The sequence below is a fragment of the Coffea eugenioides genome, chromosome 2 (assembly GCF_003713205.1).
Source record: "Coffea eugenioides isolate CCC68of chromosome 2, Ceug_1.0, whole genome shotgun sequence".
NCBI lineage: Eukaryota > Viridiplantae > Streptophyta > Magnoliopsida > Gentianales > Rubiaceae > Coffea > Coffea eugenioides.
The window spans coordinates 53,516,016-53,542,338 of NC_040036.1; the positions used below are offsets into that span (position 1 = coordinate 53,516,016).

At 35.6% G+C, this 26,323-nt stretch overlaps 1 protein-coding gene across 2 annotated transcripts; it reads right to left on the reverse strand.

Annotated features, from left to right (window-relative positions):
• On the reverse strand, positions 1-26,323 carry LOC113762418 (THO complex subunit 1). 2 transcript variants are annotated; one of them, XM_027305867.1, is made up of 21 exons: positions 26,204-26,322; positions 25,911-25,994; positions 25,707-25,781; positions 24,709-24,802; positions 24,345-24,490; positions 22,597-22,668; positions 22,006-22,078; positions 21,857-21,922; positions 21,699-21,745; positions 19,723-19,794; positions 19,475-19,600; positions 19,286-19,351; positions 17,903-17,944; positions 16,168-16,284; positions 15,939-16,021; positions 11,911-11,977; positions 3,528-3,599; positions 3,383-3,433; positions 2,403-2,462; positions 2,164-2,310; positions 1-568 (listed from the first exon to the last, which is right to left on the reverse strand). In XM_027305867.1, exons 1-21 carry the CDS (start codon positions 26,204-26,206, stop codon positions 308-310), a joined length of 1,824 nt encoding a protein of 607 aa, XP_027161668.1. In that variant the 5' UTR covers positions 26,207-26,322; the 3' UTR covers positions 1-307. The 2 variants fall into 2 exon arrangements, with proteins under 2 accessions (XP_027161668.1, XP_027161669.1); XM_027305868.1 differs by lacking the exon at positions 25,707-25,781 and having other exon boundaries at positions 26,204-26,323.

Here is a 26,323-nt window from a genome sequence, read left to right on the forward strand (position 1 = left end):
TGTCTACAAACAAGGACAATATTACTACAGAAGATTTAATGTTGGTAATTTACAACAAAGTACAACCGTAAGGGAACGAGTTTCCCAGGATCAATGGACAATTTACACCTCTGCAAAAGATCCCCTAGTGAGAGCCCAATGCTAAAGAACAGGTTCCATATTTAGAGCAACGTGAACATAAAACCGCAATTAAAATATGTATTAGGCTGCTATTGTTATCTAGTCCAAAACTGTAAACCAATCCCCTACTACACTAAGGTTTCGGCTTAAATGACGGTAATCAATGAAATTAAGATCCAAGTGCTCCTTAGCTAACTGCTTCTAAATCAGCCTCTGCATCTGTCTCTCCATCTATCATCCCTGTTTCCGCATCCGCTTCACCATCTGCATCTGCTTCCATCCGTACATCATGACCACCATCAGTCTCTGAGCTTTGCTTCTGAATCTCATCAGGCGTTCCACCCTGAGAAGTACTAGCTGTTGCAATGGTGTCATCTGTATCTAGTGGAGCTGCTGATGTTTCAAGATTGGCTTTGCTTCCTTCAACATTGATATCGGTTGCTGCAATCTTGCCAAAGCAGTAGGAAAAGAGAAAGGAATACTCAAAGCAGTTAACAGACTGAGAAGGTAAATGGTAAAACAAATATCATTATTCTTACACAACAAATTTCGGGCCTATAATATCAAATACAAGATAAATTGTCATCACCAATGATCCGAGTATGCTAGATAATCCTCAATGCACCACTTATTACATGAATGGAAGGCTACAACAGACATTTTACAAGGACAGTAGCATTCTAGGATGGAGACTGGCTCTTTATAATGGGGTAACACAGTATATGGTCGTGATTGACGGGTACGACAAGGAATGTCTAGCACAAAGTTTTGGCTTATGGTCAGACAATTCAATCTTTTATACGGCGCATGACGACGCCTGCTGCATGATTATCAGTTATTATAAAGAAACTACTTATCAGCCCTCAAAACAAAAATTTTTTTGACCATATTGTGCATTTGTTACTCTTTAATTTGACAGCTTTCGATTAATTCTACATGGTTAGCGCTGAAGAGGATCAGGCTGGTGTGACTGCCACATATGCAGATAGATGATCCTCTGAGGCGTATGCAATCTAAGTAGCATACTAACCTGAAATTTGATGGTTGAGAACGGTTCAGCATGGTCACTCAGAAATTAAATCCAAAAGATTTGGGTCTCAAACAGCAATACTGCAATCTCAAGTTTCAAAAGTTGCAATGATGTGTGCTCAATTTACAAGTTTTTTGACAGTAGATGAGGTTTCCCCATATTCCTTTTACCTCCCAAGAAAAAACATAAAAACTCTTATTTTTCTTCTCTTGAATATGCCAGTGACTTGTATAAAACACAATAAATTCTTGCCTTCTTTAGTTTTGGCAAATTTAACAAGTAGGTTCGGTGAAATAAACATAAGTCCAGTGGCAACTTCTTACTACTATCAACTACATATGATCTCATCACTAATATGTGTATTTGGATCCAAAAATACACACACCTAACTCTTTATTCCACTGCAAATTGATCAAATTAACACCATATTCATCATCCACACACCTCCAACCAGAGAGATCAGGCACTTCTGATCCTCATAAAGTTAGATGAGGCACAAATCATATAAATGAAAAATGTCAATATGAGACCTGCATATTTATTCATTTAGGAAGTAGAAATTTTTTCTTAGCAGAACTGATGAAAATAATTGGCAAACAAACACTAACATTCAGAGGGTTAATAAGAATGACAAGTAAGAAATATCCACGTTACTGAAATAATAGGCTTAATAAAAAGGAAGCAATAGAATAAAATTTGGGAGGAAAACTGCAAGAACACATGGAAGAAAACAAGTCATTACTTCAGATCATCCTTTTCATACGTATATCTTGATACCATCACTACAAGAAGCTATAAAGAATGATTGTCTGGCGAAAGATCAAAAGTTTCTGAAAGTAGTGAAAAACCTATGGATAAAGAAAACACAAACTCAGAAAGGTAGAGGCAAAAGATTTGCCCCTAAATTTTTTAGAGGCATCAGGCATTTCAGGTTAACTTTAGTTCACATTCGCACCTCCATAGTTACAATGTTCTGAACAATGACAACCAAAATCATAGCACATTATGAGTACCTGATTTTCTTCAGGTTGAATGGTGCTTTTCGTTTCTTCCTTTTTTGCACGCTTGGACCTGTCATTCGGTTTAGCTTGATATTTGGACCTCACATCAGGTGGCAGCAGTTCCAAGGGTACCACACCCTCAATTCCATGTTCAGTAAACTGCATACAAACCCCAATGATGACTTTAGTGACAAATATTGAATGCCTGTAGCTCTGAGCTATTAGCATAAGAGCTTTAAATAATAATGTACTCTAGAAAATCCCTCCAGGTCTTGACGAGCAGAGAACCGTAGCCCTTTCCAACAGTAAACCTGCACCACAAAATGATAAAATTGCTTGCTTCAAAGAGTAACATGAAATAGGTGAACACGTAAAAGGCATTTAAAACAATTTACTAGTGGATCTATTAATAATTAAAATTGCACTTATGCCCAAAAAGTACTACCCTTCAATGAACCAATATGGATCTACAACAATTTTTTATCAAGTGCAGCATTCTTTTCCAAAAGGGGGGATTTAAGGCAGTGAACATGCATATGAGGCAATCACTATTTCATTCCAAAATGTAAAAGATAGCACATTAGGCTGCTGGTTGTTAATCATGAAATTTTAAAAGAAAAACATGAAATAGTCACCAGAAACAACTGTAACCAAATTACATGTATGAAATAGAACAAATGCAATGCAGGATCATGTTAAAAAAATTGGATTTTATTCTTAAAGTATATTGTTAGTTATATGCTAATTTTTGCCGTTAATTTAAGATATTGTTTTGTGTTGCTGGTGCACAAGCAGTCGGCATGTGCCCCATCAAGTGTATTTGGATCTTTTGTCAATTAGGGAAACAACGTGATTGGACCCTAACATTACACATCTCAAGTACAGCACCCAATTTCCATTTTTAGCTATTAGCTAAGGTTTGTCTCGGCTCTCCTTGGCTTTCATATAGCTGAGAAGCTATTCTCTTTCCAAGCTTTGAGATTTCGCTTCATATATTCCTAATACTTCAGCATTTTTATCTAAATTCCTTCTAGTTTTCTTCACCAAAATGCATAGTAAATCTTCAAGTACCAGTAGGAACAGAAAGTAAACAGCAATATGTAGTTTCTACCGTACATGTCATGTAAACTATAAGCTAATCATGACTATTACTTGCAACACAATGGAATGAGCTGAAACTGATCCTTTTGCAGCCAATCAATGCAAATAAAAGGGAAATGCGCAAACATACTCGATTGTTCTTGTGATGATATTCCGCTTCAATTCCAGCAGATTCATCCATCTGCAATTTCGCAAATAGGTAATTCTCATTTAGATGAAGTCTATATCAACTTTTGACATATTTTACAACATAAGCAATATGTCAACAAGCTTACATCCTCAGCCAGGGGTTTCCAGTACTCGCTGATGGCAGGAGTCCGCACACGTTGAGGATCAGTTAAAGCATTCTGCAAAACCACAAGAAGTTTAATGAGTCACAAAAATTCAGCATTTGCTGAAGCACAGCCCAAAATACTCGTTTATCTTGACCTTCATCAGAGGTTTTAGAGCATTCAGCCAAAAAATATGGTTACAAACTGCTGCCAAACTTAGAAATCACAAAGCAGGTTGGTTAATGTGGAAAAATCTGTATTTTTGGGAAGTAGAATATTGAGTGTGGGAAAATCTGTGTTTTTGGGAAGTAGAATATTGAGTAATAAAACCGTGTAAATTAGGAGAGATTAGAGGAGCTAAATTGGGGTAAAATCTTATTCCTAGGATTAAGGATATAATTGTGTATAGTTTCCTAATATAGGCTGAAACCTGTTGTATATATTCTTTTGAATCAATGAAATAAAGTATTCCCCTAATTCATTATTTTCGAGTTGGCATCAGAGCTAGGTTTGCCTGATTTTTCCTCCTAGTTGTTTTTTCACATTGTCCCCTGTCCCTTCATCATGTCTGAAACATCATCAGACTCTACCATTAATCCTCAAACTACTGCCTCTTCATCAAAAAACAGAATCGAATCCTTGAAAACTGGGGTTGATTCTCACTCAATTCAGATTACTACCATTCGGCTGAATGGAGATAATTTTCTCCGATGGTCACAAGCAGTCCGGATGTATATCAGAGGTCGTGGCAAGATGGGGTATTTAACTGGTGAAACAAAGGCTCCAATATGCACGGATCCTGCTTATGCAACATGGGACGCGGAAAACTCCATGGTTATGACATGGCTTGTAAACTCAATGGAGGAAGATATCAGTTCTAACTACATGTGCTATTCAACGGCACAAGAGTTATGGGAAAATATCAATCAGATGTACTCTGATTTGGGAAATCAGTCCCGAATTTTCGAGTTGACTCTCAAAATTGGAGATCTACGTCAAGGGGAAGACACTGTCACAAAATATTTCAATTCGCTTAAGCGAATATGGCAGGATTTGGATCTCTTCAACAGCTATGAGTGGAAATCAACAGAGGATTTTCAGCATCATAAGAAAACTGTTGAAGACAGCCGAATCTTTAAATTTCTGCCAGGGCTAAACGTTGAATTTGATGAAGTTAGAGGGAGAATTATTGGGAGACAGCCTCTTCCTTCAATTGGTGAGGTGTTCTCAGAGGTTAGAAGGGAGGAAAGCAGAAGAAATGTAATGCTGGGAAAGAAGGGTCCTGGAATTGCTGTTGAAGGATCAGCTTTAGAGGTTGCCTCATCCTTTAAAACATCAACTTATCAGCGTAGAACAGGAGAAAAATCCAGTGAAAAATCACAGGTCTGGTGTGACTATTGTAATAAGCCTCGTCACACTCGTGACACATGTTGGAAACTGCACGGAAAACCTCCAAATTGGAAAAACAAAGGAGGAGAGAAGTCTGGACGAGGAGTTCCTACTGCTAATGAAGCTGATGCTGGCCCCTTCACCAAAGAACAAATGGAGCATCTTCTTATGCTACTGAAATCCAGTTCTACCTCATCTGACTTTCCTAATGCTTCTATGGCTCATACAGGTATTGGATCTAAGGCTCTATTCAATTCTTTTTTGTCTAATTCCTCAACCTTTCCTGCTCCATGGATCATAGACTCTGGAGCCTCAGACCATATGACAAATTCTTTTAAACTCTTCCAATCATATACACCATGTTCTGGAAATAAAAAGATCAAGGTTGCAGATGGAGGTTTCTCTCCTGTTGCTGGAAAAGGTTCAATACAGATCTCAAAAAATGTTAACCTGAAATCTGTTCTTCATGTTCCAAAATTGGCCAGCAGTCTTTTATCAGTGAGTAAACTAACAAAAGATTCTAATTGTTTGGCTATTTTCGATGAATCTCATTGTGCTTTTCAGGACAAGAATTCGAGGATGACGATTGGCAGAGCTAGAATGATCAATGGCCTTTACTGTCTTGAGGATAATTCACCTAGTGCTCAAATTGCTCAAGAGTCTAGTAGTAATATTTCTGTATCTGCTTATGAACAAATAATGGTTTGGCATTACAGATTGGGCCATCCTAGTTTTATTTATCTAAAACATTGGTTTCCTTTGCTTTTTAAGAATGTGAACCCCCTAAAACTGAAATGTGAAAGTTGTTTGCTTGCTAAAAGTCAACGAAAATCTTATGTCCCAAGGCCTTATTTACCATCAAAACCATTTTATCTGTTTCATAGTGATGTTTGGGGACCCTCAAGGGTTACTACTGCTTTGGGAAAAAGGTGGTTTGTAACATTCATAGACGACCATACTCGTCTATGTTGGGTATACTTAATGCATAAGAAGTCAGAAGTAGCAACCATTTTTCAAAATTTCTATAACATGATAGAAAATCAATTTCAAACAAAAGCAAGTATTTTGCGGTCTGATAATGGAACAGAGTATTATAATAGTATCCTTGGAACATTTTTTGAAGAAAAAGGGATTTTACATCAGTCTTCTTGCACTGATACCCCCGAACAAAATGGAATTGCCGAGCGTAAAAACAAACATCTGTTGGAAGTCGCTCGTGCCATGATGTTTTATATGAACTTACCAAAATATTTTTGGGGGGATGCTGTTTTAACAGCATCATACCTAATTAATAGGATGCCTTCCAAGGTCTTACAATATAGTACTCCTTTAGAGTGTTTTAAAAAAAATTTCCCTGAATCAAGAGTTAATTCAGATTTGCCTTTAAAAATATTTGGTTGCACTGCTTATGTGCATATTCCAAAGAAATCTCGGTCCAAGTTGGATCCTAGGGCCGAAAAATGTGTCTTTGTTGGTTATGCTCCAAATCAAAAAGGGTACAAATTCTTTAATCCTCTCACACGGAAAGTCTTTGTCACTATGGATGCAACCTTTTTTGAAGGTCTTCCTTTCTTTAACAAACCTTTGATTCAGGGGGAGAATTCTAGTGAATCAAATTTTTGGGAAACTGAAGCTTTACCAACTATAATTTTTGAAACAGATAAGGAAACGAAGATCCCTCAATTTGATAGTGCAGAAACTGATATTGGTTTATCAGATATGGAAATATTACGACGAGAAAAAAATCGTTCCAATCTTGAGCCTGTGGTATACACTAGGAGAAATATTTTTAAAAAGGGTGAAGGTCCATTGATGAGTTCAGCTCCTGTTCATGAGAAGTCCTCGAGGGAAGTCTGTCCAAATACATCAGGTAATACTTTACCTTTCTTTTCTTCTGCTGTTCCAGAATCTGACCCAGTTTTAAACCTTCCTACTCAAGAATCTGATCTTGATCTTCCCATTGCCATTAGGAAAGGAACCCGTACTTGTACTAGGCATCCAATTTCCAAATATGTGTCCTATGATAACCTTTCCCCTAAATATAGAGCCTTTACCACTGAAATTTCAAAACTTGTGATTCCTAGAAACATTAAAGAAGCGTTGGTTGATCAGAACTGGAAATCTGCAGTGTTTGAAGAGATGGAAGCATTGAGGAAGAATGATACATGGGATGTGGTGGAGTTGCCTAGGGAGAAAAAGATTGTTGGGTGCAAATGGGTGTTTACAGTTAAAAGCAAAGCAGATGGTACTGTAGAAAGGTACAAGGCCAGATTAGTTGCGAAGGGTTTTACACAAACCCATGGAATAGATTATCAAGAAACATTTGCCCCTGTTGCCAAGATAAATTCTATTCGGGTCCTTTTATCTCTTGCTATTAATGCAAATTGGCCTTTGTACCAACTTGATGTGAAAAATGCCTTTCTTAATGGAGACCTAGAAGAGGAGGTGTTTATGAGTCTTCCTCCAGGTTTTGTAGACAAATATGGTGTTGGAAAAGTTTGCAAACTGAAGAAATCTCTTTATGGACTTAAACAATCACCAAGAGCTTGGTTTGAACGCTTCAGCAAAGCGGTTAAAAAATTTGGTTTCTTACAAAGTCAGGCTGACCATACTTTGTTTTATAGGCATTCAAAAGAAGGTAAAGTTGCAATCTTAATTGTATACGTCGATGACATTATTTTAACAGGGGATGATTGTGGAGGATTAGAGAATTCGAAGAAGTTTCTAGCCAAGGAATTCGAAATCAAGGACTTGGGAAACTTAAAGTATTTTCTCGGGATGGAGTTTGCACGATCCAAGGAGGGAATTGTTGTAAGTCAGAAGAAGTATGTGCTTGATTTGCTCAAAGAGACAGGTATGATGGGATGCAGGCCAGCTGAAACTCCCATGGAGCCAAATTTGAAACTTCAACCAGCTAGTGTAGAGAAAGTAAGAGACAGAGAAAAGTTTCAAAGACTAGTTGGAAGACTTATTTATTTATCACACACTCGGCCTGACATAGCATTTCCAGTAAGTATTGTTAGTCAGTTCATGCATTCACCAGGCTCAGAGCACTTTGAAGCAATTCATAGAATCCTAAGGTACCTAAAGGGAACACCTGGCAAAGGTATTTTCTTTAAGGCACGAGGACATCTTCAAGTTGAAGCCTATACCGATGCGGATTGGGCTGGATGTATAACAGATAGAAGATCAACTTCTGGATATTGTACGTATGTGGGAGGTAATTTGGTAACTTGGAGAAGTAAGAAGCAGAATGTTGTGGCAAGGAGCAGTGCAGAAGCAGAGTTCCGGGCTGTTGCTCAAGGTATTTGTGAAGTGATATGGATTAGAAGAATATTACAGGAGTTGAAGGTTTCAGAAGTACTTCCTATGAAATTGTATTGTGACAATAAAGCGGCTATTTCTATTGCTCACAATCCAGTTCTTCATGACCGAACGAAACATGTTGAAGTAGATAAGCACTTCATCAAAGAAAAAATAGAAGGAGGTGTAGTCTGTATGACCTATGTGCCAACTAGAGACCAAGTGGCAGATCTGCTTACAAAGAGTCTTCCCAAAAAACAGTTTGATTTGTTAGTGAGCAAGCTGGTGATGAAAGATATCTTCAAACCAGCTTGAGGGGGAGTGTGGAAAAATCTGTATTTTTGGGAAGTAGAATATTGAGTGTGGGAAAATCTGTGTTTTTGGGAAGTAGAATATTGAGTAATAAAACCGTGTAAATTAGGAGAGATTAGAGGAGCTAAATTGGGGTAAAATCTTATTCCTAGGATTAAGGATATAATTGTGTATAGTTTCCTAATATAGGCTGAAACCTGTTGTATATATTCTTTTGAATCAATGAAATAAAGTATTCCCCTAATTCATTATTTTCGAGTGTTAAGCATCAAAATTCAACATTATATTGCAATCTTCAGGGGACATAAGATAAATTTCAACCCATCATCACAATATTAGAGGCCAAATCTTGTTTGCTTAATATTTGCTAATCCAACTTCTTGCTTAAAAAAAAGCTTTTTTTTGGAATGTTCACCTCCCATTTCTTGTATTTTATGAGCTGAGAAGAAGCCATCTAATGTAGAAGTTGAAAAAACTGCCCCGGATACAGATAAATGCAGATAAATGAGATGCAAGAATTTGCTTATTAAACTTCCATGAAAAATACTTTTTTTACCACAATTCATCAGTGCCTGTCAACCGTATCTCATTGTCATCAACAAATTGCGGGCAACATATCATGAGTTATTAACAAGCAGAAATGACTTGTAGACTCCGCTTTACTTCACACAGTCTTCAATATTTTATTAAGAGAAAGAACTAAAATGCTTCAGTTCATGAAATCAATTGCCTGACTGATGAAAAAATGAGGCACCCATGAATAGTAAATAAGCAAGCTTACCAACAGAGAAAACACAACCACTCAAGGAAAGCAACACTTAAACTGAAAAAATTCCAAAACATTATTACAGCCGAAGAGCCAAAATGAAGTACCAAGATAATCTACAATAATCTTCATAAATATCTTTTTGTTCAAAAAAGTTTCAAAAAAAAAGGGCAAAAATTAAGCAAATAAGAACACCTAAAATTTAACAAGAAAAACTAGATTCAACTTGTTTTAGACAACTGCTAACAATCCTTGTGTGGTCTCTACTGTGAATAATATGTAATAAACTTGTAATGGAACAAAATACTTGTGCACTATGTAAATAAGTACGCTGACAAAGTAAACATGGTCCAGATTGAATTTAGATGTATCCACAAAGGCGCTAATATATATTTGTTCAGTGGGTTATCTATCACTGTTAGATGTCAAAATCCAAAATCACCATTAAACTAGCCTTATATTTAGAGTTCTGATCACTATTAACACAATACCTCAAAAAAGCCACTCCAATGTTTGGACTGCAATATTTAATTTTTCTGTAAGTTTGAGCCATTCAGACATGACAAGGAATGAGACAATCATGTAACTTGAATTTTAAGGGCATGCATGCCAACATGACATTACAAAAAATCTAAACATTAAAAAGATGAACAAAATGGTATCAGCAGTTCATCATCTCCCCTAACACACATTTTCATTCAACAAAAGTTTAATGTAAAAATTGAAATCGGCCCACCAACTTAGATGCACATCTTCCTTCACTTCATATTCACTTCTAGAATATTATTAAACCAATTGACACAGCACAAGCTGTTAATAGGCTAGCAGGAATAGCACTCTTTATTGACCTTAAGACTTTGTAGGAGATCTCAATATTGGGGGCAAGAATCACAGGTACCAAAGATCAAGAAAAAAACACAACAAACAACTTGAAGAAAATTGCAGGAAAACGGGCAAATAAGAAGGAAACCAGATCAGGAAACTCTATAGATAACTTTAGGCATTACACCCAAGGCTAGATTGCATCACACAAACCTCAAACGATGATACGTCTGCAGGAATTTTATTGATGTCGAAATCAGTCTTCTCTTTGGATTAGTAGAATATTCAGACTCATAGACTGAATCAAACTCCTGTTAAGATTCACTTTAACTAGAATAGATACAAGAACCTTTTCCTAACATTACCAACTACTAATTACTAAAACGGAAAATTAATTGCCAAAACAGAAATTTTCTGATACAACCTAAAACACTGAAATGCCCCAAACGGCTCAAATTCAAAAAGTCTCAAATAAAATTAAATGGCTACCTAAATGAAATGAAACAAAGGCCCGTTAGGACTTAAACCAACTCCAAAGTAGGCTCCTATAGCATGCCAACTCAAAGCCTGCACTCTGCAACATCCTTGCCACGCCTCTTATTGGCGTTTAAGTAGCCATTTTATTTTATTTAAGATTTTCCAAATTTGAATCATTAGGGGTATTTCAGTAATTTAGCTGTCGCATGGAATTTTTTTTTTGATAATTAATTTTAATATTTGTTTTAGTAATTAATATTTGGCAGTTCGTCAAGGAATCCAATAAGGAATCTCTTCTGACTTGGAAACGTTATGAAAAGTTTGTTTCTATTCTAGTTAAGTGAATCTTAATGGAAATCTGATTTGGTCTAGGAGTCCACAAACATTGTACTTCTCCACAAAGAGAAGACACATATCTACATTAATAACAACTCTGCAGACACTTATCACCTTTTTGAGGTTGTGTGATGCAATCTAGCCTGGAGTAGGATGCCTAAAAATTTCTAGGAGCAATTCTTTGAGTATCCTAATCTAGTATCCTGATTTCCGTGTTTTCTGCAATTTTCTTCAAGTATTCTGTTTTGTTTTAAATTCACTTTAAAATTTTTCCTGAGATTTTGACCAGAAATTCTAAGGCCAAAAAATGGTGCTATAAACTCATGAGCCTACCAACAGCCTGTGCTGCAGCACAACTCGGGAGGAATCTCAAACTTTTGAAACTACGTATGCAGGGAGTGTTGGTAAAAGGGAGTGGGTGACTCAGATTTGGAATTAGCAAGTGGTGGCAGAAGTTGAAGTTGGGTAAATAATGGATATAGACTGGAATCCAGCAGGTCTAGAAAGCAGGGATATAAAAAGAAATGCTGGCAGCATGAAGAACTGATACATCTCTGTGGTTGGCAGGCAGTGGTTTGGAAAGAATTTTCAAGTGGTTGAATCAAGCCAAATGAGTTTTTCAGTTGGCTTGTTAGACGTAGTTATACACAGCTGCTATACATATTCTGCATATAGAGAGAATAAGTGCCTCGGGAATAACAAAATATGCTCTCTCCAGTCTGACTGACTGTCTTTTCAGGAGAAAGCCTTAGGGTTACGAAGTTCTTTAGGTATGGTTACGGCACTAAAATTCATCGGTGCATGCTTCACAAATAGCTTATGCACAACAATAACATTTATGTACTCAGCACCAGGGCCAAGAATGAAGCCTTGCAACCAACAAATGATAATATTATTGAGTAATAATACAAAAAAGCCAAAGATCTTACTGATACTGTTTCACAATAAAAAATCACAAAAGGATAAGGGTAAGGAACACACCGGATTCTGGTCTGCCCATTTCCACAATTGAGAAAGTTCTTTGTTTCCTAATCTCCACCGTGGACGACTGTCATTATTAGCCAAAAAGATAGGTCAAAAAAAGCAACTAAAAGTTCCTAAGATACATAGCAATTATCGTCACATTCTTTCAATGTACAACATACACATTGCAAGCCACCAAATGCAATGCTGTATATTCTTTTAACCCAAATTTCAGATGATCTAGTGTTTTTATTGTTAATTTAAATGCATCTCATACAAATAGATTGTAAGGAAAAAAAAAACTTCTTCAAAGAACAATGATCCAACAGAAAATAGGTTAATTCACATTCTACCCTCAGTGGATAAGCTAGATAGCTTCTTAACCTTCATCAGAAAGTAAAGGCTACTGACTTTGAATCACTTTCATCTACTTTTCTTTCACCCTCAATATTCAGAGGTGGTAATGAAAGCAATACTCGCAACAGTAGTTTCCGTGTGATGCCAAAGTTTGGGTTTTTTCTTACATGACACCCACACGCGGTTCCACATCCTTAGGAATAATTGTAAGAGGTGTTTTATAATTTACATTCCTTATTATGCTGTGTTCCATCAATATAAAAGTTGATAAACATAGCACTAATGCTCAGGTGGTCATAATTTAATTTATAACTATGTGAGACACAATTCAATGAAGCACAAGGGGAATATAATAGGGGATTCCATAAGTTTTTTTCTGAATAGGCCGTACTCTCTGTGATTCTTAGTAAACAGGCATGCTTTCCAGGTGGGCGTTTTGCAATATTCATCATTTTCAGTAGACTATTTTTCTTTTGTATGAAAAACAAATTCCAAAAACTTTCAACTGTGCCCTGCTTCGTCATACTGTTTGCCTTAAAGGAGCTGAAATTTGAACACAATTACAAAGATGAAGAGAAGAAGAAAATCTAGTAATCCTCCTCAAATTTCCTGATGAATAGCCTTGGAAAGGTCATTCTTGATGCACAATGAATACAATTTCAAAATTCATCTTATGATATTCTCAAGTCACTAGCTCACAAGGAGTAGACAGTTACTTTTTCACAAAAAAGAAGCTTACAAAAGCTAATCCTTCTCCTACTAGAACAACATTCCCTAATAAAAGATTTATCTATCCGCCAATAAATATAACTAACCTTGTTTAATTACTAAACTCTCAGTTTCAAATGGAGCTGTTTTGCAAAAACTTGCTTCAATCATACATATCTACTGTAAAAAATATCCCAAGAACACCTAAAATCCGACCAACAACACCCAAAAAACACAATAAAAAGAAAAACACACCAGCACACACACATCATCATCCCGCCCATCAACCACAGCCCCCCACCTTCCCCTCTTTCTCCACCCTCCCCCCTCCTTCCTGCAGTCCCATTCCCCTAGCCCTCCCCCCTTCCCTCCCTTCCACATTCACCTTCCCCTTGCCAGGATTTATACATATAGATCTGATATAGAGAGAGAGTCTCAATTACCTAGGTGAGAACCACAGATAGCTCTAATCCTCGTTTCACCACTTACCAGGAACTTCTTGCCAAATCTCAACCCGGAATCGGGATCTATGAAAAAAAAACCAAGGCTGGGTGTAAATCACCCAAAAACTCTTTGGAGTTTTCATAAACAGACATTATAAAATATTTTCCAATAATTATCTACAGTAAAAAATTTTCTAAAAGCACCCATCCCAATGGATAAGATTCCAACCTTAAAAGGAAACCCAATTACAAGAAATCTACAATTTTATGCAAGTCACTAAAAATCGATAACATAACATGAATTCCCCGACTCAAAATCAATAAATTGCATTCTAGCCTACGTTATGACTTCAAGAAAGGAAGCTATGGAAAAACACTTCAGAGGACTTGCTTGACTGCTGAGATGGACTTGAGAACCATTTTAAACTTTATCCTGTGGATGCAAGTGTGCAAATAAATAGGTCCTAGACAGCTAAGACATGTCAGTATCTGGTGTAGAAGTATCCCTATTTGCTTTTAGACAATATAATATTGAAATGCCTCTAAAGAACACACCTCAACATCCATTTTTAATGGTGACACCTCCGCAATAACAACATGACAATCTGAAAGAGTATAATTCCCCTATAACCAGCCAATTCAGCCTATTCAGACAATTGACCTATATCAGCAGCATAAAGCTTTTAATTAAGCATTTCAAAATTCATATCCCAATCTTGAGGTACTCTTCCGATGGAAGGTTGCCAGCATCAAACTACCATCTCCCTTCTTTTCAGTGCAATCATAAACAACAGCCTGTGTTCCTTCAATCAGCATAACAATACTAACAATCCTATTCAAGATGTTTCTGTCATCACAATTTTCAATTAATAAGAAACAGAATCTTCTCCAGACCCTCATGCACCTCAAAACAACAAAGCCTTTTTGCTTCACCTCTGCCACCATCCATCCTCCTCCCTTGAGGGCATCTTTTGACCGACATCTCTCAACTCTGTCATGCTAGTAAACATCTGACATATCTGCCATCAATCCTCCTCATCATTAATATTTGGGAGAAGGTTACAAGTGTTCCTGTTTCAATGCCCGAGAACCAAAGATAAACTCAGGAAGGTATTTAGCTAGGTATAAAATCCAGATAATACACCACCAAATTCACACCACCAACTTGGGGTACCAAGCCAACCTCACAACTAGGAAGTAAACCCTCTCCACAACAATTATCCATGCATCACCTATCATATTCCTTTCTAACCCTTTTGTAGATATTGATTTGCTTCAAGGACAGTATCAACGAGTTCTTTTTCCATTCAGATTAAGTATATGTTTTGTTATTCATCCACAGAATTATTTTCAATCTCCATGTTCAAAATCTTGAGCAACTGACACCAATTTAGCCAGAAAATCATTGTATAATGTCTGGTAATGCTATACTGTAGTTGCTGATTTAAGGTCTTCCAAGACAAGCTCCATGAATACAAGTTTTCAAGTTTTGAAGTAAATTCCCTAGTGTCCTTCTACTTCCCCTGCCGTAACTGATCTCGTACTGGCCAAATCTTTGTCATCAAAAGACAAGGTCTCTAAATTTAAGTTTCAAAGTTTCAACCTAAAATTCCCAGTCTCCTTTTAAAGAATCTAACAGAAATCCACTAGATCGTGCTAACCAGTTATCTCCTACACATAAAGTTTCTGACATGATATTCTTTTAGTGAAGTTCATTGATTTGTCCTTAAGGCAGCGTTATGGCAATGACTATTTCACATGCATGCGTTTTAATCAGTGAAAATGTCGTTCTGCCATATTTACAAACCAAAGACTTGAATACACTTAGATGTCTATCCAGCTAATTTCAAACTGAAAGCTAAGCAACAAGATCATGCGCCACAAAGTCCAATTATGAGGTTCAGAAGACAAATAAAGCATAGTTGCAACAAGAACAGGAGGGTATTTACTGCAAATATCCAATCCAATCAGAAATGTAAGAAGATATACTTTGACAATTAAATTATTTTTATGTTTAAAAATTACCATACTGCAGGAAATAACCATTCTTAGTTCAGTATTTCATTTTTGCTCTTTCTGTTTCGCTAGCGTAGTAAACAGTGACTTGTCTCTAGCTTAGCTAAATATGCTATAAACATTAACCACAGTATAGGATGGAAAGACCCTTTTCACTGAACTATCATAGGTTTCATAGATATATGTGGACATTTGCTCACTACAAGATATATAGTTTCTTACTAATTAGATCATGTATTTACACAAAAACAATCACCAAAAATCCAAATTCAGCATCAATTTGCACCTAGAAAAGTTTGACATAAAGTAAAGGGAAAATGAAATGAAATTTTCTAATTATAAAAGCACAAAGTGCAGAAACCTTGCCAATTTAGCTATATCAGACACTTTAATGACATTCAGTCTTCAAGTTTTAATCACCATCTACAGATCCGACATCCAATATAGTTGAGTAGTGATACAAAGTTTAGCTATGATCTCCAGCTCATTTTTCCTTAGTCACATAGATTATGCACTACTTACCGTTTTTTCACACCATCTTGAGTTAGTTTCTTTTCTAGTGGTTGCTTCTCAAATGGCGGGCAGCCATCACGTTTCCACCATACCTTGAAGTTGAAGAGAAACAAAGTAGAACAAACACTAATGAGTAATTATCAGAGTGCAAATGAATTATAATAAATGGCAAAAAGAAAAAAAAATCTATTTGTGTAATTCACAAAGAAAGCCTGAAAGGGGGATTAAAATTGCTCACCCAGTTCCTTTCACGTTCTAATATATGCTCAATACTTTTGAGAAATTCTTTGCCTCTAGGTGGAGTCATGTCAAGGAGCTTTTTGACCCTTTCTTCACAGTTTTTAATTTCTTCTTTCTAGATTAGCAACTGAAATTAGTTAATATGATGCCAAGGAAAGCTATGCAATAGAATACAACATAAACGCTAAATTAGAGACTACAAAAAGGATATGTAAGCCTTTGCAGTCAAGGACTTTGCTAAAGCTAGTCCTACTCCTGCAAAGGCTAACAAAACTTTATTAATTCACCATGCAAGTAATTCTAAATTTCTTGCACCAGTACATTCCACACCTTATCAGAATAACATTGTCACTATTCTCAAAAAAAAAAAAAAAAAATTGTTACTATTCTGGAACTTGCCAATTCATAAATAATTACTTAATCTCCTCCACGACAAAAACAAAGAAGATCAAACCTCCTCAAATCATGAGCTTATACTAGCTCGAATGTGAATTCAATTGGGAGGGATTACTAAGGGCAACTAGTTCTACTTCTTTTAGGAGATACCTTCTAGAAGCTTTATTAAATTGCAGGCCTGATTGCTTATCAATCTATTCATTCTTGTTTTATTGCACCTGTAAGTTAGTGTCTTTATGTGGTCAGCAGTTAAGTGGTGCCGGTATGTTGTTTCTTACTTCAAACAAAATAAATAGTAAAGACAAGAAGCAAAAAGAGCACAACCATGTGTGATACAAATGCGAGCACATTAATTTTCTTTTCCTTATGCTCCAGCTTTGCATTTCATTTATGTCTTGAAAACCAACAACTCTACTCTTGTCATTTCCTGTGTTTCGACAGATCAACCTTCACAGAAAGTCAAGGATTTGATTTTGGCGTGTAAGTTCAGATAAAGTAGAATCCCAAAACCTAGTTGTCTGTAGTGGAATGGGAATATAAAACCACCTTGCATTCAAGATTGTCATTGAAGGACACAATTTTAATAGATCATATACAACTGAGACAATTTTAGACTATTCCTATCTCCATTTTTTGCACATCCATCCATCTCATGAAAATGGATACAGCCATTATCCGTCGCCTCCCCCCTACCTTGAGAAACAAATATTTGTGTTCACATGCAAGTCCACATACTAGATACAGGTCTTTATCTATCATAATGATGGCAGCTTCGAAAGGTAGTTTTAGATGGTAATATAGGGGCATGAGCGCCTATAGGCAGGTTTCTAACCAATGGTAGTGGCACAGCTAAGGGATTCCCAACAGCAAAAATTGAGTATGTTCAGATAGAGTATTATTTGAGATATTATTTGGAATAATTACTGTAGCACTTTTTGTGATGTGATGTATGTGAGATAAAAAGGTTGTTGGGAAGATAAAAAGAGCATTAAAAAAACATGTTTATGATGCAATGAAAAAATTTTTTGCAAATGATCTCTTATCCAAACTAGTTACTTCCCCATAATGTCTGCTCACTGTTAAAAGTGAGTCCATTTCCAAGAGTGCATTTACCTTTTATAGCTTTTTCAGTTTCATTTCTTGTTCTTTCCAAGGACTTCCTTTATACTCGTCTCTAGATTTTTCCAAAAATAATAATAATCAAAAGAGATTATTTTTCTGTTTCAATAAAAGATCGAAGCTGCTAATAGACCCTGGGTATAGGGAAAATGCATTCATGCAAAAAGATAGATAACTATGGTTATATTGGCAAGAGAAGAATATCACAGATCACAAACCATTGTTTCAGAGGGCAAATCTTTATCAATTTTTCCTGGTGCCTGCAAGAAAAGTGGGAAATAATCACTCTCTTAATTATTGTGGTAACATGAAATAAAAGGAGAAAAAAAATATTATTTATGAATGCATGGTGAGATTTCCAAAAAATAAAACATTCTGCATGCCTTATAATGCTATAATCAACGATATAACCTTCTGGAAAGTCCCACAGGGATGTATGAGCATCAAGAATACAGAAGGAAAACTTTAATGAAGAAATCCCAAATATTATCTGGAACTAAAATTTGCTACAAATTTCATGAGTATGATAATATTTTTATTTTTAATTTTAAGTGCCAAAAAAAAGATTTAAGAGTGCAAAGTCAATGAACATCAATTTTGAGAAAGAATAAAAAAGAACTGAGTTCGTTAAACTTGTATAAAATAAGCTGGGCTCTTATATCCTTAATCCCCCTGCCAGTCATGCTTCAAACTATGGTTTTTTCATATTGAAAAGCAGTCTACTATTTTATCCAGCATTTGCTGTAAAAGAATATGTTCAAGATCCAGTGTAGAAGTCTTAGAACTTGGGTTTAGTCACTTTGCTTCCACGTTCTGCCACCCCTAAATCCAGGGCATCAACAATAAGGTTGGCCCTCAAATATGCTTGGCTGTGGCTGAGCTCAACCAGATGGAGTTGCGGGCTTCCATGTAATAAGGTCTTCATCATTGTACCTAGAATGTGATCCCAACACCAACCTAGGATAGCCACCTACATGTCCTCATCATTGTAATGAACAACCCTAACCCCTACGATCCATCCTTCACACAAAAGAACTTTTGAACCTCCTCAGCTTGAACTACGTCTGGTAGATATAGTCTAGGATAAATATGCTGAACGAAGAAGAATCACAGGTCTACGACATTCAGAAAACTTTGGATACTGCTAACAGTTAATCTTTGTGTTATTGCAATTCCAGACCCCCCAGCCAATCTAGATACTATTATGTCCATCACCACAATTTCAATTTCAATCTCAATTTTTGAGTGAACCAAAAAGAGAAAAATCATAAGGTTACAAGAAGTAAAAGCCCAAATTGCCGAACATAAGCATCTACCTAAAGCCTTCAATAAAACCAAATTAATGTTTCACGTTGTAAAGTTAATGCCTAAGCATTGGCCATAGACAAATGCCTGTAAGTTGTAAGATGGTAAAGCTTATCAGCAGCAAAACCAAAGCACCCACAAAACAAGGAGACATTTTTTTTATTGGGTACAACACGTTGCAAATAAGGAGTTAGTGGGTGCTGATATCATAATGAGAAAGCCTCATAAAAAAATCTAAAAATAGCAAGATAAGATTGAGTCTTTCTTTTTATATTTTCACATACAAATACTCTTACCTTTAAATAATCAAACAAAATGAGGCATTGAACCAAAATGTGACGTCGAAAATTTGGATCCTTTAGCTGTGTGACAAATATATATATATATATATATAGAGAGAGAGAGAGAGAGAGAGAGAGATTTAATTAGCCACTGAACTTTAAGATCTAAAAATCCAAATTACAAGGAAATTCAAAAATCCTTACTTCTAGACCCATAAGTTTAGGGCTTGTCAGATATTTTATGCTGAAATTTGCTGCCTCATCCTCAAGGTTAATGGCATTGCCCTCGTCGTCACTCAAAGGCTGAGCCTCAAAGGTGCTCAACACAGTCTGCAAGAAATTTGCAAAGCGATACAACTAAACTTACACACAATTTGCTGTACAGATAGTATCCAACATTATAAAGTAAAATCAAATCAAATAATTGCTGACTGACAATGAGGATGGTATACCGTTAAACTAGAGTTAAACTTGTGCCATTTGGATGGTGTTACAGACAAGGAAGCTGGATTGGAAAAGTATTCCTGAAAACCACAATCAACAAAGTTGCTATAATGACCACAAAAGGAACATGAAGGCAGATAGAAGAAAATCAAATTAAAATGAGATACATTATAAATAATAGTTTAAATGCCATTGCCTATAAGAACACAAGAAAATAAGAAGACAGATAAAAAAGACATTCAGCCGTTAAATGATAAAACTGTGGACTCAGGTAAGGTCTGAATCATGTGTCCATTCCATCTGGAGATGACTTATAAATCAAGAGTACTAGCTTCAGCTTTAGTGGGACATTTTCTAATTTTTAGAGTTTCAATTGCCTCCAAAATAAAGAGTACAATGCATCTCAACGCTCTCAATATATAAGCTACTAAAACTATCTACATGATGGGAAGAGGCAGTGCAGCTATAATTAAGATTGGGTTCATTTATTTCCTTTTAGAACGAATAAAAAAATTTTGCACCTTAAAAAATTTTTCTTTGAAGTAATGACAAAAAAAGAAAATAAAACCAATAAAATCTGATTCTGTGTCTTGTTAATCTTTGTTCAAATTTTAAAAGCACAACATTTGATGATTTAGACTTGTGTATAATACTTTTTCCACCTTCCAAAACCAAAAAGTTTTAACAATGTTCCCTGTTGGTTTTCATTTCTTCTCTCTTGTTCTCCTCAAAATCAGTATTAACTCACAGAAACAAAAGTCAACTCAAAAAAAGTGAGTATCCATGTACCTTCTTGTGAAAACAAATGATCTACAGATGACCTATATCATTTGGGTACTCACAATATGAATTACTTTAGAGTCACACAATAGTTGTTTATTTTGTTAAAAGTTTTCTCATCATTTTCTCATTTACATGCTTGATCAGATTGACATGGCATCAATACAAAAAAATGGATAAAAATATGTAATAGGACCATACAAATTGAAACAGGAATAAGCAGAAGGCCCTGTCAAGATGACAAATAAAACAAAAATTTAGATCCACATGTTCCAAGAAAGATATCTGGAGTCAAGACCCACTTTTCGCTTGATTAAAGAACATACGTGCTTTTAGAATCTCCATCACATAAAAATTCTGCAACTTAAAAATTTCAACTTCAGATCATGGTGTTCAACATTCAAGTCTCACCAAGAGACGCAACTTATTAGCACCCTTAAATTCTGCACAGCCTAGGGGGATCCTAAAGCATGGACCAAGTAGACAACCATGCAGGATGCTGCAGTCCATATAAGAGAAGGAATGCACCATTCCAAATCAAATCCATTATAATAGCACATTCAGAGACTTTGGTTTTCTACTGCAATTGACTTCCAGAAACTGCTTGTCTACTCTTCATACTCAAGTCGCTACAACATCAACTGCTACGGATTGACTATACCACCAATTCCAATAACCAGGACCAAGGTACATAGAAACGTCACCCAGTACCAAAAGCATTTCTTTCACTTAAGTCCCCAATACACCTCAGGTTCCAATCAACAATCAAGATCGGTTCTAATATATAAATTTTGTAAATAGAAAAAGCATAGCTCTTTCCCACTTCAAAAAGAATGAACCTAATCATATGTAAACACATACGAGTACAGAGATATACAATTAACAGTAAATTAAGGGAAACAAGTAGAAAATAGCTGTTTCTGTTGGAGGAGGGAGAATCTCAATAGAAACTAAGAGCACTAACGATGTTTCAAAGAAAGATGTGGCAAAGATGCTTTAAAGACTTGACCAATTTTGCAAACTAATATCATATCCTATTTGCTAGGATGCTTCAATTTAAAGATCTTGACATCCATGCAACAGATCTAATGTAATCAACCAGATAAAAAAGTGCCTCTCACTTGAGAACAAGCATTAACAGCAACGAATTGATTGACATGCGAGACACCTATTAAAGAATCAAGGTTCAATGTGATTTACTTACCTGTAAACTCCAGAGTGTTTTATAGAAATTCAGATCAATAGAAATACCTGAAAACCAAAGAAAGAGATAAATGTAAGTATACTTGAACATGTATTTTACACTGGTTTTAATAAATAAACTTATAGGTAAATATACAAGACATTGAGGATTAAATATACCATCAGGGGCCTCTGTCTCATACTTTGTCTCATTTGATGTATTAAATACTCCTTTGATATTAACAGCTGCAATAGATTACAAGACATCAAAGACGACATATGCAAAAGAGACATGAAATGTAAATGTCAAAAAACTGTGTAGAAACTACCAGAACGTTCAGACAATGGAAAGAAATGAGCCAGAAACATAATTATTCGTCCACAGAACACCACATCATTTGCCTGCAAAATCAGATTTAAGCTCAAGTGAAACTCACATACAATTGTCCACAGCATACTATGTCCATTTTCTTAATCAAAACAAGGTAGTAAAGAGAATATCCACTAACCCTTTGCTGCTTCAAGGAGTAACATAACCAACTAGCAAGTGAGAGTTCAAGCAAAACTATGATAGTTGACAATCATTTCCATTATCAGGTCATTTTCAGAGACATTTAACCAGAAGAACCATAAGCACACTTTGGAAGACAAGAAATCAGAAGTTAAAAACTATTCTAAGTCAATTCTAGAAGAAGGTTGTTTAAATCAAGACCACTTTTTAATAATTTAAATGAGCAATGGAAACTCATAATTAATTAGTAAAACTGTCTCCATAGAACAAAACTTAAAACAGGAGAGTTTTCAGAAGAAAAAGAATAATGAAACTGCATGGAGACAACTAACACATATCGGAGATTGGCAAAAACTGAAATTAAAACAGGATAACAAAAAGTTATAAAAGGCACCAAACCGCTCTCTACCTTTGACAGTCGCCGGAGAAGCTGATTGCATGTTCTTAACATAACAAGCTTTCCTCGAGCAAACAATTCTGGCTGCAAGATTCAAGAATAAACAAAGACAGCTTTAACAAATGGACAACATATAATGACGTCAGAAGATATAACAAAGATATTCCATTTTGCAATAATTTTCTAAGGAACTTAGTGGATGTTTTGCATTGTTCTTTATGAAGATCGTAGCAAACTTATAGGTATCTGATCATTTTAATCAAGGCTTATCTCAATAGCTGGTAAAGTTTGAATGAGGCATATGCTTGCATGCACAAGATTAAATGTCCAAATAAACTTGTTATCAAAATGATTGTGAAGATGTGCAATTCTAACTAAAATCATAGGATTGAGTTTTCATTTGTTAGAGGAACCAGGCAGGCTCGCATGTGACCAAATTGAATTGCAAGTACCACACATGCTGCAAATAGGTTATCTAACTTTTTTTTTTTTTTTGAATAGCTTACTTAGATAAAACACACTACTTTTTATATAAAGACAATCATGCACTAGACCCAGAAATTAAAATGGCCAGAAAATATTTAAAAAACAGCCACCTTGGATCACTGCAACAGGTAAAAATTGTATAATATCATTAGCTATGGTGACCTGGAGTCGGCACACAATAACCCTTCGGTCATCAAGAACTTGATATTCATGAGATCAAGTTTTCGTCCCTTACTGGATCTCAAAAACCTCAAACTGAGTTTCTATACATAAGCTCCCATTTTTATCTATTTCAAATTCATTTTAACTTATTAATTTTCTTGTAATTAGTTTATAGTGGCTTTTATGTGTTAGCATGTCTAAACTTATTCTACCAAGTAGGGTATAATTGAGGTTGTATGATGAACTTGAAAGATCCTTATCTTCAATTAATACGATCTAAACATCTGACTATCCTTATTTTAGTGTGTGCATAAAAATGAAAATTATATATGACTAGGATTCTCTGAGTCATAGGTTATTAAAACATATATTCGGTTATTTCTAGGTATATACTGTCTTAGTCATAGGTTATTAAAACAAATATTCAGTCATTAATAGGAAGAGTCTATGTCAATACGAAAATTATCAATCAAATGCAATGCACCAATGATGTGCCTATGAAACAGCAAATAATGATGATCACCACATGGCCATCAGAGCGTGAATCTAAATCTACCATAAGTCCCACCACACCCAATTAGACCCAATTAGCCATCTAAAGCAATCCAAGTTGGTAAGTCTGATAATCAATCACATACATAGTTTCAACATTCATAGAATTTATCTAGAAACAGGGCTTCTTAAAGTATAAATAAATCAAAATTATAACTATCAAATAATAACTGTTTATTAAACAGGGCTAATAACTGTTTAGTAACTGTTTATTAAATATGGAAGGTATACAAGCTCAGACTCTCTGAAACATAAAAAAAGACCTATGACCATGGTTCCTGTACTAACCAAGAAAAGATAATTGATCCAAATTACACCCATGCATACAAATTTACGACATGCACATGCAACTAACAATGAAATAAAGCCAAAGTCCAAATACATGAGAAAGCGTCACACAGTGCATGAAAAAGCAAGTGTTAATCCTAAACAACAAAACCAAAGCAGAGGTGCATGATTTGAGTATCCTACATGCGCAATAATGCAGTATTGGACATCTGTATCAACAAACAAAGCTATCCAATATTAGTAGTGCAGAAATCTGGAAATTCTTGACATGCCTTCCCTAATATTTCTTGTTTGCTCTCTATGTACCCGAAGATGTCTTCACAATTTCTCATAGTGGACATTTCGGTCAAATCTTCCAATAGCTGAAAAATCATGCCGCCTTCAATATGTTCTTTCTCACAAAGATAAAGGACAATGTCTGTGAGAGAGAGAGAGAGAGAGATGGTCACAAGTTCAGTAAATTTGACACAGAAAAACAAGTACAAAGAGAAAGACTATGGTTGGAAGAGAGAGAGACATAGAGAGAGGGGGAGAGAGAGAGAGAATATAATGAACATGCAACCAAGTTCAAAAAATTCATTACCAATGCCGAAGCCCAGAATGCTTAATGAGTTCTAAAGTAGAGTATGCACTTACCAAGAAGACGTGGAATTTGTCCAGGACTATTTTCCCCTTCAGCAACAGATTGCCCATACTGCATGACTTTCTCCCCTGACTGAACTGCAGCTGACTACCAAAGGCAAGGAACAATAAATTTTCTGCAAACATCAAGTTGATATCCTATACATGCACAAGATGGTGCAATGTTTCAATAAATGAGTGAAAATTCAAAATAGCATTCTTCTATCCTCACAAAACAAAAGCTTTCCATTCAAATCAGTCTAATCTTTTTCAAGTGATTAGTTGAGATTGGGACTAAAACTTCATCCTAGCCTTCAAACTGAACAGGTTTGAATCAAAAGAAATTACAAAACTCCAAAACTTAAAGGCTTTAGAAATCTCAAAGACGGTTTCATGATTCTTCTGATATACTCTAATACCAGAACTTGTTTAGGAAAATCTTCAAAAAGTACTTTACAAATCAGTTATCTATTCTGAAATATATTCAACAAAAAGTTTATTTCAAAAGATTCTTTTCTTTTTTACTAGTCAGTTTTTGCTTTTAGACAAAGTTTTTGGGAACTTAAAAATGACAAAACTTAATTGTTTTTACAAACTTCAAAATAGTTTCAAAATTCTCGAACATTCTATGCAAGAACTTTTTTTTTATAAACTCAGAAAATACCATTTTATGAACAAGCGCAAACAACACCATAGCCCACAAGAATGAAAGTGAAGTCCTTACAGAACAAATAAACCTATTACAACTGAAGCATGGGCTAGATTTTCTTCTATTTCGTCCTCTTCTTGTTTTTCCTATTAGGTGTAGCAAAACATAGCCAAAGCTTCGACATCCAAATTGCAAAAACAAAACAAAGGCTTACGGAACTACAAACTTTTAAATGCATATCCGGTGCTTCAATCAACAGAAGTTTCCTATTAGTGTTGCAGTGATGGATAGACATGATAGTTAAATTTACGATACATAATGCAAATAACAGACAATTTTACACTAAAAAGCAACATCAGTATACCACTAATTCCTGCAGTAGCGTGCGCAAAATGTTTTCCAGCAATTGATTCTCATCTTGAGCTAATTTTGTTTGCTTCTGCAGTAGTCCGGAATTAAAAAAAAAAAAAACACACACACACACGCGCACAAACACAAAAGAAAGCACTATTATTAATCAGTCGATAGAACAATGTCAAGAAGAGAAATTTCTGGAGCATGCTTTTACCTGAGGTTTTATAGCTTCTTGCACTGTCTGAAGGGCAAAATCTTCAGGCGGGCCAGGATTCACTATCGCATTCCTGAATAAATCCTGAAAAACCACATAATTACAATTTAATTGCATGGTTTCATCTAAACCCTAGAATAGCAAAAATTATCTCTTACCAAAGAAAAAAATTATCCGAATACTAAAGAAGAAATTAGGAAAGCATTTATAACTTTAAATAGAAAAAGAACTGCAAATAAATATGCAAAGTACAAAAAAAAATGAAAAGCTATAACGGGGAGAGTGGAATTCACCATGGGCGCGGAGGTAGTCAGGAGTGAAGGAACTGACGATTGTTCGAATTAGGCCTCGTTTGGTTCACGGAATCCTCAAATCATCCAAAAAGGGAAAGTGAAACTGGCAAAAAGGCCACA

Coding starts and splice junctions, on each gene's coding strand:
- LOC113762418 (XM_027305867.1), bottom strand. Junction 22,079..22,596: donor TTCTCCGGCGACTGTCAAAG/GTAGAGAGCGGT, acceptor CTGATTTTGCAG/GCAAATGATGTGGTGTTCTG. Junction 2,463..3,382: donor ATCATCACAAGAACAATCGA/GTATGTTTGCGC, acceptor TTTGTGGTGCAG/GTTTACTGTTGGAAAGGGCT.